The sequence below is a fragment of the Pinus tabuliformis genome, chromosome Q (assembly GCF_031772625.1).
Source record: "Pinus tabuliformis cultivar Carrire ecotype Pingquan chromosome Q, CPIR1, whole genome shotgun sequence".
Classification (NCBI taxonomy): Eukaryota; Viridiplantae; Streptophyta; class Pinopsida; order Pinales; family Pinaceae; genus Pinus; species Pinus tabuliformis.
This window is the reverse complement of record NC_142296.1, coordinates 1,203,250,942-1,203,266,370: the sequence shown is the minus strand read 5'-3', so window position 1 is coordinate 1,203,266,370 and position 15,429 is coordinate 1,203,250,942. Positions and strand designations below refer to the sequence as shown.

The following is a 15,429-nucleotide window of genomic DNA, read 5'->3' as shown; positions in this document are numbered from 1 at the left end:
TCTTCAGTTTTATCACACCATTTGCTTCGCCTTCAAATTTTTCCCAGAGAAACTCAACGTGGCCTTTCAGCCCCTAAAACTTCTAAAAATTCTAACTTATCAATGGGAAACTCATATTCCCTTTTTGCACTAATCAACTTTTTTCTATGAACAATATATTCTTACAGCTCTTTGCATTTTTCCTTGGATATGTCAAGTTTCGATAGCTTTTTAAACAATGTTTTATGCTGATCACTATTGTGGGGTACCTGAAAAGGTTTATCTATGCCTTTCTATTGCAATATTTTTTTCTATAACTGCACAAAGTGAATTAACTGCTTCATATGCTTCAACGAGTTCTTGGGAAATCAAATCCGTGGGATTGTTATAATAATTTTTCATAATGACATCAAATATTTTCCTTATTTCAACATGAATATTGAGCAACAAGTCCCCATCAGATCTTTTGATAACTGTTCATAGTACCTGCTATCTTCCTCAATTGCATCTTTGAAAGGTTAAAGACAATATTTTTCTTGTAAGGCCATCATGAAATTTTAATGGGTATCCTCATTTTTTTGAAATCTTGGAGCCCATTTCTTGAGAAAAATTTTAAATAAATCTGCTATAGAAGATATAATTCACCATCTACAATAATACATAAAGTTTAAACTAGACCCTTTATGATGCCGATGAATAAGTGAATAATTTCGTTAGGTTGTCTTCATGAATCACATCTACTTCTGAGGTTTATTTCAAAGTTCATACAGAATGAGGGATGGCTGAAAAGGGTAACCATCAAATTTTGGACAATCTTCAACCGATCCACATTATAGTGGTTTGGGTACCTTGGGATACTTTTTCCACCAATTAGCCCTATATATCTCATAAAATTCCCAAGGAGCCATGTTTCATCAATACGAGAGCTTAAATTGATAATAATGAAATTATGTAACTCATCATAATGAGCAGCAAGTGTGAGCTATCAATGTCTTCACAATGATGCTTCTCTCATCTCACAAGCACAATCTTCAAAATATTTAGAGAAGAAGGTCTTCATTCTTCCAATATGAGCAAAATATTTCAAAAATGAATCCTCATCCATTGTTGTAGCTTTTCTATAAATGTCTTTTGTGAAATGGTCTCTATCTTTGGCAAAAATACCAAAATCTTATTACGTAAACTTATACCTCTTAAGATAAAGTCCAAAAGTTGAAGTGCAGTTTGAGTGAAACTAGAAAGGGAGGCCACTATCACCCCACCAACCTTCTTCTTCACTTTAGACTGGCTTTCCTCTAGCTCAAGGGGGTCTTCCATAGGTTAAGATTTCTTGGTTTTAAGGCAATGAGTTTCAAGGTGATACGAAAACTAAATCTGACAAAATGGTTTGAAAAGAGTTTTAGATTATGGAATTTGATGGAAGGGCTAGAGACCACTCTCTTTCCTTTGGGAAAACCGGGTCAACTAAGGACTCCCTTGGGAGAAAGTAAGTGGATCTAGGGTTGATAGGAGTCACCAATATGAGAAAAAATCTTCAAGAATGAATCCTCATCCAATGTTGTAGCTTTACCTTTTTTTATAGATGTCTTCGAGGAAATTGACTTGATCCTTACTGAAACTCTTACCTCTTGAGATAAAGTCCATAAGTTGAAGTGTGGTTGGAGTTAAAATAAAAGGGAGGAAATTTTCACCTCACCAGCCCTCTTCTTCACTTCAAGCTGGCTCTCCTCCCCCTCAATGGGGTGGGCTTCCCCAAGTTAAGATTCCTCGGTTTTAAGGAAATGAGTTTAAAGGATATGAACGGTTTTAGCTGAGGTGTATAAGCATAGTTGGGTTTACCATTATATCAATAAATACAAAAGGTCTAGTTTCTTTCTCTTCTCTCTTCCTCACCTATAGATGGAATCCTTGGATTTAAATTGAAATTTTTACTATTTGGTTGAATTTGATTCGCTTCAAAAATAGGGTCCACTAAAGTACTTTCAGGATAGAATCATTTAGTTTTTTGTCTTTTGTTTCTATTTTCAATAGTGACATTTTGTGTGTGTGTAGAAAAAATACTATTACTATAACTTCTCAAATTAATGTACCTTGATAGGGATCCATTGTTGTCTATTTCCATTTCTGATTTCTGATCCAAATTAGTGGGCTCTGGAATAATGGTATAATTGGGAGACCACTAGAAAAAATATGATGATCAATACGATTCCTAAGTTGTTTAGAATTATGGGAATCTTGTATAAGATCATCATCAATCTTCTCTTTCCTATCAATAAGTATTCCTACAACATGTTCCTTGTGATAACATCAAAATCAACAGAGCAAGGAATTCAACAACCTTTCACCTAGGATCTCTATTCTTTGGTTGGATTTCCTGAGAATACAGTCATTAGATTTATTAACTTCCCTGTCTCAAGTGCACCCTTACTACTATGGAAAACTGGTACTTCTATCTCCTCTGAAGAACTAGTTTGAATCTTTAACCCCACAACATTGGATTCCATGTATGATTTCAATTATGGAATTTTGGAATCTATTATTGATTCATATATTGAACAAGATAAATAAACAAACACAAATTTTAGACATAGAAAATATTTTGGACAACAAATCTATTGGAAAGAAGCATATATTTTCACTTAAGTTAGAGCTTTATTTAACTCTTATATATTACAATGGATTAAATATTATCGAATTTCATATGGTACATTAGGATCCTTCCTGATACCAAACAATTATAGCATCCAAAATTCCATAGTTGCAACCAGATATTGGAACAAGGACAACTTCAGAAGAAGAAAAAATACACCAAAATAGTATTTTCTTTATAACATTCAATGACCCGTCCAATTAGAAAATGGCTAATTAGTAGATATGGAGTAATGCTTACACCATACTCAGAACTTTCATTGTTGCTAATTGTAATTGAAGAGTCATGTATACTAGATTTGTTTTTATTCGTGGCTCTTGCTTGGATAGTATCCTGAGATGAGTTCGACATGATGGTCATATGTGGCTAGAAGCTACCTGGTGTAATTTTCCTTAAATCTTAAAAAAAATAGAGCATAAATGTCATTTTTCATCAATTTTTATTCAAGCTTCTGCATACAACAAGAGTTATCGCAATTGTAACATAAGCGTGTTCCATTGGTATGAATTATCAAATGTTGCAGGCCAAATCACAAGGAAAATTGCATTCATTTTAGGCCAAAGAAGAATATGACATTAAGGTCGATGCCAAGACAAATTATATAGACAAGGTTGTTGAGTCAATACTTACCATGTCTTTCAGAGCCATAATGAAGGTTGGCTTTGATAATGTCTTCCCACAACCAGTTGTCTCTTGGGATGACATTGAATTCAATGTCTCTTAGGGTTGCAAAGTGGCACTGATAGAATTAGTTGATTGCTTGACTATAATTTGAGAGAGAGAGGTCTCATTTCATCTATACCTTTCTACCATCTTGCTATCAAGTGAAATGGGCGTTGTCATGTTATGAATTCCATTACCATGTAGTTCGGTATTCTACAAACTAGACATATCACTAGTAAGGTTGTCATACCAAAATATTTCTCTTGCTCTGCTCAGTGACCATGGTTGTCTTCTTCGACTTCTTACAATAGGAGCTTCAGTTCTACATCGCACAAATTTGGGGGCTCCAAGTATACAACTATTAGCTAAATCTATCTTTTCTAGCATTGTGGTCCTTAAATTTGGAGGTCTTACACCTGAAAAAGTAGGTATTAAAGAAGGTTGCAAATGATTTGTTCTCACTTTGAGAGAAGTTCCTTGTGGCATTAATAAATTTATAAATTACATGATGCTAGATTTTCTCACAGAAGAAGGTTATGGAGGAGGAAATAAATTCATATGACTTAGTTTTGGCATGGAAGATTGAAATAGTGGTTTTGATGATTGAATGGATGACCTGGGTGAGGACTTTGATGCAGACAATACTGACTTTGAAGATGGGTTAGAGTACCTTGAAGAAGCTGTAGAGTTTGGTGTTGTCACAAAAAGTTTCTGTTTTGTGGCTTTGATCGAGACAAAATTGACCTTGACAAGGGGATTGAAGAACTTGAAGAAGTTTTATATTTGGCTGTTTTCACTAAAGGTTTTCGTGTGGTTGTGTTTCTTAAACCATCATTTCCATAGGATATCCTCGGTGCATAGATTCTTGACCTTGATGAGGGGATGGAAGACCTTGAAGAGGCTACAACTTTTGGTGACATCACTGATGGTTTCTTTGTTATTGTGTTTGTTAAACTTTTTATCTCAAAGGAGGGTGTTATCCAACGTGAATTTGAAACCCTCCTCAAAGTTTTCAGTGAAGGTTGTATCCAAATTTTACGGAACTGCACATTACAGAAATTCAATCTCATGTACAAAATACTTCATAGACATCCCAAAAATAGAAACAACCTATGTATGTTAAAATATTATTGTTTTGGTGTGGCTCATTGTTGTTTCTCAAATATGAAGAGAGTGAAAACAAAGTGGTTATAATGAAATATAACCATTCCCTCCACATGTGTATAATCATCAAGCATTGAATTTATTGTTGTCTCCCAATAAAAAATATCATCTATATTAGATTGAATTCACGTGAGATGAGAACCTTCCATATGGACAAGAAGTCCAGTTCTCTGGCTAAAATAGCCAAAGACAACATGTCAATAATCTCAGTAGGGCCATCACTTCTAGCCTTTAAGGTTGATGGATCTGCAGAAAGCTTAAGAACAAAGTAGTCTTCCCCATTTATTTTCTTCTCTCCAATGCATCTAGCATCAGAAAACATGGTTTCAATGGTTCTTGGATCTAAGCCCTGAACCAAACACAAGATTTTAGGTCTTGAACACCACATAATTTATTAATTCAAACCAAAAATGAAGAAGAAATATAACTTCTAAATTCAAAAAAATGTGGATTTTGTTCATTATCATGAACTAATTATTAGTGTAGACTTTGGTAATTGGGTAATGAAAAATGGACAGAAATGAACACAAAAAAAACTGAAATTTGGCAATAGGTAGTGTGCAATTTCACTAAAAATATCAAACACATATTCCAGATACCCTACACATCTAGGACATATTAAACACATGATCCATTAGGTTCTATTTTGGCCAGGCTACAAAAATAACCATTCCTATAAAAGATCGACAAGAAACACATGTTTTAGCACCTATATAAGAGTTATAAAAAATTAAATAAATAGATCATAGCTTAAAACTAAAAAAAGCGTCTCAAATATGGCCTGAGTGGAAAAAATGAATCTATTAAAATATGGTAGAATCTAAAATTACAAGAAAGTGATATGGTAAAATCTAAAATTACCAATCCCTTCAACTAGTAAAGAAAAACAAGAAGAAAGCACAGAAAGGACCACAAATAACAGTACTGTAGAGAAAAAGAATAGTATCTCAGCAACTATAATTGCAAGGCATAAATTAATATCATATATTCAAATTACAACACTAAAAAAAACTCAAAATAACATAAAATCATAGACAGAAATGTATTACAGAAGTAAACATTGTTAATGGAAAGATGTGACATGGATTGGTAGAATCACGTCTTTATCAGTGAAATTTCATTAGACCATTGAACAGTTTCACATTAATAATATTTAAATAAGTTAAAGGAAACCCTTGACCTATATTGTATATTTTCTGGGATGCAAATCAATATGTAGAAATCTTCACTTGGTTTTAATTGGGTAGAGGAGGAATAACCTAGAATGATCTTGTATGTATTCTTGTTTTAGAGCTTAACTTTCCAAGAAGGCTTTAAGCATCCGCATTTCAAGAATCACTGGAAGTGCTTGATAAATAATATAGGAAAAAAATAAACAACGATGTAATCAATGGACTTCTTGAGAGGTAGATTGACATTGGCTAAGGCAGTGCTGCAAGAAATTCCAATCTATTGGCATATTATGTCCCACATCCCTAAGGGGTATTGAAATACTTATAAATAAATGCTTTAAACTTAAAGTTTTTTGGACATGTAAGAGGAAGAAAGAGAGCAATATTCCACTTTTCAAATGCTAGTCCTTGTCTAAACCAAAAGAAATTAGAGGTTTGGATTTCAAAGAAATTCACTTCTTTGGAAAAGTTATAGCTACCAAAAGTCCATGCTAGATTATTTCCAAATAGGGACTCTGGAGGTAGTTGATATGCCAAAAGCACATTGAACACCTTGAAATGGAATAATGAGATAGGAAGGAAAACAAAACTATCTAGAATGGGTCTATAGTCTGGAAATCATTGGCACTGACATTCACTTTGGTAATTTTATGGTTAGTATGGCGAGTTGGCGAAGGGGATCAAAGATGAATATGGGATAATCCACAAGTTTAATGTGGAGAAGCCTATAGATTACCATTGGATTTGACTGCTACTTTTCAATGTCAAGGAATCGATACCCTAGGTGAGGGAGATGATGAAATATCTACCTCATTTTGGAAGCAAAGATGGAAGAAAGGAAAGGAGTTTGGTATGAAAAGGAGGGAAATATGCCACTAGAAGGTATTTGTGGATCAACATAACAAGATTCATATCAGAATAAGCAAAGGGGATGTTCTGCTATATTCAAGGAACCCCACCTTGGGGGGATATACTCCTATATTAGGGCACACACAAAAGTTTGTAGATACAACCTAGGAAGAGGAGGCCTAGAGGTGAAAGATTCCATGGAAGTCTTATGGTACTCTAAATTCAAAGGTTTAGATGTCATTAGTTCTTTGGAAAAAAGCACTAACTTGGAAAATACTTAAAAAATGCAGCAAGAATGGTCCAAGGTGGTGTACACTACGTAAGAAGGAAAGAGAACCAATTGATTATTTATTAAAAATTCAACATATGCAAGTAAGTAATGGGAAGAGTGAAGTAACTAACAAATTGTAGGGAAGGGTGACAAGTGTAGAATATGGAGGAGGATTTGAGGAACTTGACCAAGAATAAAGAACTTGAAGGTTTTAGAGATCTTCCTATTGTGGTTTCTTGGAGCATATCATCAACTTGAAATACTGATACATTTCAAGAAAGATAAATTCCTCCTTTTCAATGTGCATCTAATATCAAGTCAGTGTTTGGAATCAAAAAAATACATCAAAAGAGACAAAAACCAAGGATGCGGAAGAAACCATGAATTGATAAATTTGGATGACTTGTATGGTGCTAGCCAAGAGAAACATACTCTTTATGCTACAAGAGGTACCTTATTTCTATTTTATTGTCTTCTCCTTAATTTCAATTCAAGCTTGGGTGAATTACTAATAACTATGTTGAGTTGATGGCTCTAACGATCTTAATGAAACTAGCAGCATACATGGAGGAGACAAAATTGTTGATTTTTGGTGACTATTATGTGGTTATACACTAGATGAAGGGCTGCTAAAAAATGGAGAATATGAATTTGCACCTTATGCTAGCTCAGATGAAAAAAATGCAGACATAATTCTCCAACATATATAATCATCATTCTTGTAGAGAAACGAACATAAGAGCAGATCATTTATCAAAATGACTACTTCTAGGAGTCAAGCAGGTGTGATCCTAGAGGTCGAAGAAGGAATCAACCAGCTAGAAAGCTTGAAGATGATAGTTGGAGTTTCAAGTTGTTTACTAAGTGTTGAGTAGTAGGATGTTAAAATTTTGGTTTACTAATTTCTAGAATTGTTGAAACTCAAATAGCTTTTCTATGAAAGACACATGTATATGGACTGTAATGTATTTTTGAGAACAAGAGAAATCATGTATATTGATTATGTTTTGGAAAATTTCTTTGTATTGAGACTAAATTAAGGGAAGTGTGGGTATAATTATAATATACTACCAATATGACTTTAGATTTTATGAACATGGTTATAATAATGTGAGAAAAACATAATAAACAAGGATAGTGTGTTGGTGGGAGAGTGTGAAAATGAGAATGTAGATAGATATACATACCAATTTATTGTTAGGGGTGTCATAGTAGTTTGAATTTGTTCAAACTTGGGAAAAACTAATTCTTCTTCCATTGCTTTCATTCTAGCTAATTTTCTTGGTCTCTTTATGTCAAGTTCACCTGGATGCCTCCCTGATAGCCACTCACTAGCTGCCGAAAAGTAAGTATCATCTAGTTTCCTCTTTTTGGTAATCGATTGAACAAAATGTCCATTTCTAGTTTCTTGATGGTTCAATACTCGCCCACATTGTCTATTATTTCCATTAAATTAATCATGCTTCTCATTTATCATTGATAGTGGATATTCCAACTTTCCCTCGCTAGGCAAGAATGGAAAAGAATGCATTCGTTGAGTCGATTTTAAAGGGGGCTCAACTCTAGTGATACCTTGAAATTTACTATCCTGCACAAGAGTATGGGGTGGATAAATGGGGGTTTCCAGGCATGCCTTTGATGGTATCTATCCCCACATTGACCTATATACCATTGACAACATCCTAAACAAGGTTACTGCAAAGCCAAGGGAGTGCACTCCATAGGCTTCTCCAACTTGCAGACATGGATGTAGTGGATGGAACACCATTGCTAATCCATTCCTCCAACCCATTGTTATGTAGATATTTTGTAGCCATGATTTTTTTCCGTATACCCTATTCTCCGAAGATGCGCCATAGGTTGGTAGACAAAAGAGCGAAATTGAAATTTTTGAAATTTACAATGCCCCAACCTCCAATATTAATTCGTGTAGAGATTAGATTGAGACTAGCAAGGGGAATTTTTCTTTTGGTGCCAGATCCCGACCATAGAAAATGTTGCAAAATGGCTTCAATCTTCTCCATACTAGATTGAGGGATGTGAAATATATGCATCCAATAAACATGGATGCTTTGGAAAACAAGTCGAATCATGACAACCCTGCCTTCAAGATTTAACCACCTATGATCCCGATGGCATAACATTTGTTGAAATTCATTGACTAGCCAACCCCAATCTGAAATATTGTAATTGCTAGGTTTCAAATGGAATCCTGGGTATTTGAAGTAATTTGATAGTGGGAAAATCTTTATCTCAAACATAGAATCAATTCAGATTTCCTCCATCAAGGAACCATCATCAAAAATAAGTTCTATTTTATTTTTATTAATGTTAAGTTGAGATGCATTATTGAATTTCAAAAAAATCTTCTGGAATGCTTCCGATTCAGAATTTTTTTCCTCCCTTGGACATATGATATCATCCATGAACATCATATGTGATAGTCAACTATTTTTTGATATCCCACAACCTTTTATGGCACCGACCTCTTTCATGGAGTTGATCCCCCTGCTTAATCTGTCCATCACAAGAGTAAACAATAGGGGAGACAAAGTCCAACCTTGTCTCAGTGATTCGTTCATTTGGAAGAAAGTTGTGGGATCCCCATTGATGAGAACCACCATAGATGTAGATTTGATACAGGCCATTATCCATCTGACATGTCAGTGCTTGAAGAGGATTTTGTATAGGATCACAGTGAGGAACTCCCAGTCAATACTATTGATGCCTTGTATGAGGTCAATTTTAATGAAACGTGATTTTTTATTCCTTGATTTAACTGAATGAATGCATTCTTGAACAATGGCCACTTCATATTGTATTCTCCTATTGGGCAAGAAGTCAAACTATGCTTGCAAAATATATGTGGAGATGATCATTTTGACAAGATCACCAATAAGTTTGGACATCATTTTATAGATGTATTTTCTTAATGAAATAAACCTATAGTCATTGAGAGCCAAAGGATTGTGATTCTTAGGATTGAGAGTGAGAAAGGTTGAATTGATTGCACCTAGAATTTTCTCAGAGATTCAGACGACTTCCATGATCTTAACCAAGTCTGGGGCCATCAATTCAAAGAAGAAAAGACAGAATTCACAAGGCTAGCTGTCAGGGCGAGGACTTTTTTCCTTCACCATCTCCTTGAGAGTTTGTAACTGATCCTCATTGGAAATCTATATGTCCATCGATAAAGTAATTTTGTTGTTGATCCTAGTAGGAAAGAGATAGATTAGTTCCATATTATCAGCCATATGAGTATCCTCTCTTTCCTGAAATTGATTTTTGAAATATTGATATACTATCTCTTACATCTCTTTGATGGATGTATAAGTGTGCCCTGCTTCATCCTTGATTGAACAAATTGAGTTTGTTTGTTTTCTTTTGGACGTGGCCCTATGAAAAAATTTTGTATTTCGATCACCTTTGTTGATCCATGCAAGTCTTCTTTTCTTGTGCCAACCTTCTTCCTATAATTTAAGGATTTTATCTTTTTTGGAAATCAACTCTAAAATTATTGTGTGCTGATGTACAAAAAATAGCCCGACACAATAGGATCCATCAACAAGGAAATTTTTATCTCTATTGATTGAAGCTCCTTTTTGAGATTTCATTGCTTATTATTAATCCACTTTCTTACCACAATTTTCATCCTCACCAGCTTTGTAATAACCACCTTTGACATATCAATGTTATCTGGAGAGTGAGGGTTAGACCAATATCGCAGAACAAGGTCCAAGAAATTGGTCTCATTAACCAACATCTGATTAAATTTGAATGACATTTTTATGTCCTCCGGGTCATCTTGCTGTTTCAGGATGATGGAATCATAATCAGATATATCTAAGAAGAAAGTCCATGACTTGAGACTTTTAAATCTAAGTGATAAGTTGGAGTCCACCAAAATCCTGTCAATTCTTTTAGCAATGTTGTATGTGCCCGTCCTACTGTTCTGCCATGTTGGACATACTGGATCAGGAGAAATGTCATAGAGAACCTTGTGGTTAAAGATATCTGTGAAATATGCTACCAGAGGATTTGGATTAGCCTTGTTCCCCCAATATTCACTGGCATTTATTGTTAAATTTAACTCCCCTGCAATGATTAACAGGTGAATATCTACTAAGGCTGATTTGTCAATCAATTCCCAGAAAGTCTTACAATTTCTATAAGGGCCATACTTATTAATAATTCAGAGTCTACAACTCTATTCCTGAGCATGTCATTTCAGTATTATGCCAAAAATCAGTTTGTAGGCCAAATAGGAGAAATAGGTAGGGTCCCATATTGTTGCAAGACCACCTGAAGTTCCAAAGTAATTGATAGCACAACCATGCCATGTTAGGCATATTTAGAGTAATATCTCCAAGGATTTTTCCTTAGACATCATAGTTTCTTGAAGGAGAATAATTAAAAAAATGTTTTTCCATGATGTGGTAGTTTAGGAATTTTTTTGAATGGGAAGATCCCAACCCTCTTAGATTTACGGACATTAGCTTCATTGGGAACCAAAAGATATAGGATTTACTACTGTAAGGTCTTGGATGTGTGTGTCCTCCCTTGGTCCAATGGACTTAATGAAGGGTCACGAATCAAAGGATGAGTATATAGTCTCATCCAAAGATTCGAAGCACCAAGAATTCATTTATGTTTCTAAGTCCCTTATGAGAGTTAATTTTTTGAATTTATGGGCTTTATTCCTACTACAGTTTTAAGATGAAAGAGACTTATTTCTATCATTCTATGGTTCTTTACAAAGTGTGTGGATTTTCTTGATTGACATTTGTTCTAGTCCAAGTCCTAGGTAATCCTCCAGATCCAGTATATCCATGTCATCCAAAATAGGAGAGGGTATTGGGTCAGCAGTGCTTCTATTGCAAATAGGGGACAGGAGGGAAGTCCTGCTTGATTTCTTTGCTGAAAGAACCAATTCTTTCCCCTTTATTTTTGTGGGGGTCTGGAGTGAGGGGGCCTCCATTATCTCATTAGCATTTTTACCAAGCTCCCTATACTCAACATCCATTGAAAACATCAGATCAACAATTGCATCATGATATTCTAGGTGATTTTCTAGAGTTTGCTTTGTGATACCTGGTTTTCTAGCAGGGAGACAGCCCATAAAAGTTCACATATCTCTCCTATCGGGTTTCTTGTTGTGAAAGGTGATCTCTTTTGACCTCCGATTCAAATCCCTGAATCGGAAAGGATAGTTAGCCATAATATGACCAATATTATGTCATTCAAGGCTTCTAAACAAGATTCCCAAATAATTTACCTGTTGTCTAATGGAGAAAGTGGCCCAAAAGATGTCAATAGATGCTGGCTACCCTCTAGATAGATCCACTTCTACTAGAAACTATGAAACTTTCTTATCTAGTAGTCCCACGCATCCTTCATCAATATAATATAGTTTTCCTATTTTGTTGGCTAATTCCTTTATGAGTCCCTTCAACCATAGCTTAATGGGGAGCCCAGGAAGTTTTCCCCATATAATTTTTCCTTTTAGAGCCTCAACTATTGGGTCAGAGTCGACTTTCCAACATTACATTACCAAAAAAACCGAGCCTTTGACCCAAGGTAAATAAACAATCTTTGTGGCATCCTCCTCATTTGGGAAATGGAACCCAAGGTAGCCATTAACCATCGCACTTACCTTCGGTTGATAACTGATAAGAGAAGCCCAAATTTTATATGTCCAATCCTTCATCTTAACACCATTCATTTTGATGAACTCCCATCTTCCTATGAAAATATGTTGTTTAAGTCTAACCACATTTTCCCAATATAAATCGACTCCTAGGATTAATTTTTGGATCTCTTCCCGGGCTTTGATTGGTTTTTTGCTATTAACATTTTTTATTTTCCTATTGGAAAGGTTGTCATATAGTGTCCTTTCGATTCTAATCATCTATGGAGATTCTAATGTGAGCTCTATCTCTAATAATGGACTGAGATTATGTATCCTTGTGGGGGATGCATCCTTCATTCTAGAGCCTCTTGTAATAGATCAGATTCCTTTTTTGACTGTATTAGATTTCTTCTGCCATTATATGTATGAATTTTCATTTTCTGCAACCACAGTTACTTCTATGAGTGATTCCAAATCAATGTACATGTCCATAAATGGTGTTTGGACTTCCATTCTGTAATTTTTTATAGATCCATTAGTTGCAGGGTGAGCGCATGCACAATAAAATGTAGGAAAATACCGTTGATGGATACAACCAATTTGTAAGAAGTGAGCGTGCACCTGACCCCAATGGATTTTTAGGGTGAGACACTTGAATCACCAGGATTCACCAGATTTTATTGCAGAGATTACCATACATAGGGGAGCAACCAACCGGAGGATTCATAACAAATAGGAGGGTTCAATGACCAACCCCAGCTAGTCATTGTTATAGAAAAGACAAATGGAGGATATCTTATGATTTTCTAGCCACCTCTTCAGTACTAACTAATTGGTTCTAGGTTAGTATCAAATATAGGTCACTCTTCCAAGTGGACTTGATCTATTTGGAGTATTTGTTCGAGAACCTAGAGTAGGTGAAGCAGATGTGATTGAAAATAGTGTTGGTTTGATTTATTTAATTTGTTCCATTGGGATATCAAGATTCAAAATTCAGTGGGACGATTTGGAAGCATCCAATCCCACTGCTAGCAGTTTCTTCTAAGTTATTCGATGTCTGTACTATGGAGATCCTTTGGCAACATTCTAGCCCTCAAACACTATGTCCTCTTAGCTGCCTATTTTCAAAAATACCCACCACCACCAACCAGCTTAATTTCTATTGGAGCCTGGGTGTGACGACTAAGCCAGGTTGAGTTTGAAACTAGAAAGTGCAGTAATTCTGTAAAGGGGATGAATATCCTACATCCGCTAAACCAGCATCCTATCTCAAAGAACCCCAATAATGGACATTTTCCTGGTATCACAAAAAATAACCAATCCCATTGCTAGAGATGTGGTGGAAACCAGTTGCGCACATATTATTCATCAACACTCCATCAATTTGTTGCCATATGTTCGAGGAGTTCCGAATCAATTGTAGTTATGCCTATTTCACTAATGATTCTTTACTTCACTTAGTTCCGTACGTCATTTAGCATTTTACAAAGTATTATTTTTGCAAAAACTATTTATATTAGCATAGCTAGATAGTAAAAAATATCTATCAGGAATTTAGATCTTCAAGTTATGGAGTATTGGTTACTCGGTTCTAACTTACTTGTATTTTCACATCACATCCTCTGTAAATCCAATTTCGAGACCACTCTAATGGTAAAGGGTAGGAAACCATCTCCTCAGCACTCCATAAAGGTGCAGTCCTCTATGTCGGATGTTCCAACTTCATATTCTCTCTTCTTTCCATCCAAGCTTGATCTTCTTCCTATTCCATTCAGCCTCTCCACTCTTCTACTATACTATGTCATCCTTTGCCCTATATCTCTTCAACTCCTTGTAAGCCCTCCTTCCTCTTCGGCTCAAGCCCTTCAATGGTGAAACTTGTACATGCCATACATACTAATGTGAAACATTACAATGCTAAGAACATTATGTAGTCCTACTTGTGCTGGAAGCAGAATCAACATTTTCCACACTGAAACAGTTGCTCTGAAAATCCTATATCTTCTCCTTTTTTTGTTCTCACTATTTTTTTCTCTCGCTACAACATTCAATGGCTCTTCATTACCAGAGGCATTCAAATGACTAGTAGCCTAAATTTGGTGATGAAGTTATGAAGGAATAGAGCCAGCTCAAGCTTTACCAAATGCATTAGTGGACAGATACAGGCACCTCCGCCAAAAGGCATAAACGGGGGGTTCTTTGAGAGCTCTTGATCTTGGAGATGATGCTGCCAAAGCCATGGGTCAAATGTGAGAAGAAGAAATAATTATCTTGGTTTAAACCAACATCATCATTGTATTTTTCCCTTCGCTCCACTATTTACATCTATAATGTAATGGAAGGAACCATGACATCGAAATAACACTCAGAAAATTTACCACCACATGCTGCCATTGTCTAGCAAATTAAAATCCCTGTTGTCTGTAAAACCAAAAGTTACTCATGAGGTTCATTATAGAGCTAAACATAAAAAAAAAAAAATTATCAACCCTCCTGCAGTCCCAAATCTATTTTAAGTGTGACTTTAATGTCTCTTAAGTGCTCCCAGATTAATCTAGAGAAAACACTATTTTTTTATTTTCTTTTCTTTGGGTTTAGTTAAAAGTTGTTTATAGATTTTTTTATTTTTATTTTTTATTAAGAATGTTTGGATTTTCAATAGTTAATATATTTTTATATTAAAAAATGAGAAATATTTAATAATTTTAGATTATATTTAATATTTATTAAAAAAATCAATTAAAAGGGCCCCTGGGTAGAGTATATTGTCAATAGTGTTTAATGTTCATGCATTTGAAGGATATTGCCAATTGTATTTAGTGTCCAAGTTAACGTAATAAAATGAAGAATGATTAATCTCCTAAGAGTACAAGAGGCCATGATTATGTGACACAAATGATTAGAAATGTTATCACAATATGCCAAAATAGATCTAATAATATGCAAACAAATAAAAAAGTTAGGACTCCTTAGTCACCTACAATGTCATGATCCTCCTATAAAATATAACAAAGGTATTCAAATCTCCACAAATATAATATATAACAAAAGG

The 15,429-nt window shown here is 35.0% G+C and overlaps 1 protein-coding gene across 1 annotated transcript; it reads right to left on the bottom strand.

The window, feature by feature from the left end:
- Positions 1-4,416: 4,416 nt before the first annotated feature.
- LOC149224104 (uncharacterized) lies at positions 4,417-14,597 on the bottom strand. The gene is made up of 2 exons (XM_089383487.1): positions 13,978-14,597; positions 4,417-4,805 (listed from the first exon to the last, which is right to left on the bottom strand). The coding sequence occupies exons 1-2, from the start codon at positions 14,047-14,049 to the stop codon at positions 4,566-4,568; spliced, it is 312 nt and encodes a 103-aa protein (XP_089239613.1). The 5' UTR covers positions 14,050-14,597; the 3' UTR covers positions 4,417-4,565.
- Between the last annotated feature and the right edge of the window lie 832 nt (positions 14,598-15,429).

Coding starts and splice junctions, on each gene's coding strand:
- LOC149224104 (XM_089383487.1), bottom strand. CDS start 14,049: ATGGTTTCCTACCCTTTACCATTAGAGTGGTCTCGAAATTGGATTTAC. Junction 4,806..13,977: donor GATGTGATGTGAAAATACAA/GTAAGTTAGAAC, acceptor TGTTTGGTTCAG/GGCTTAGATCCAAGAACCAT.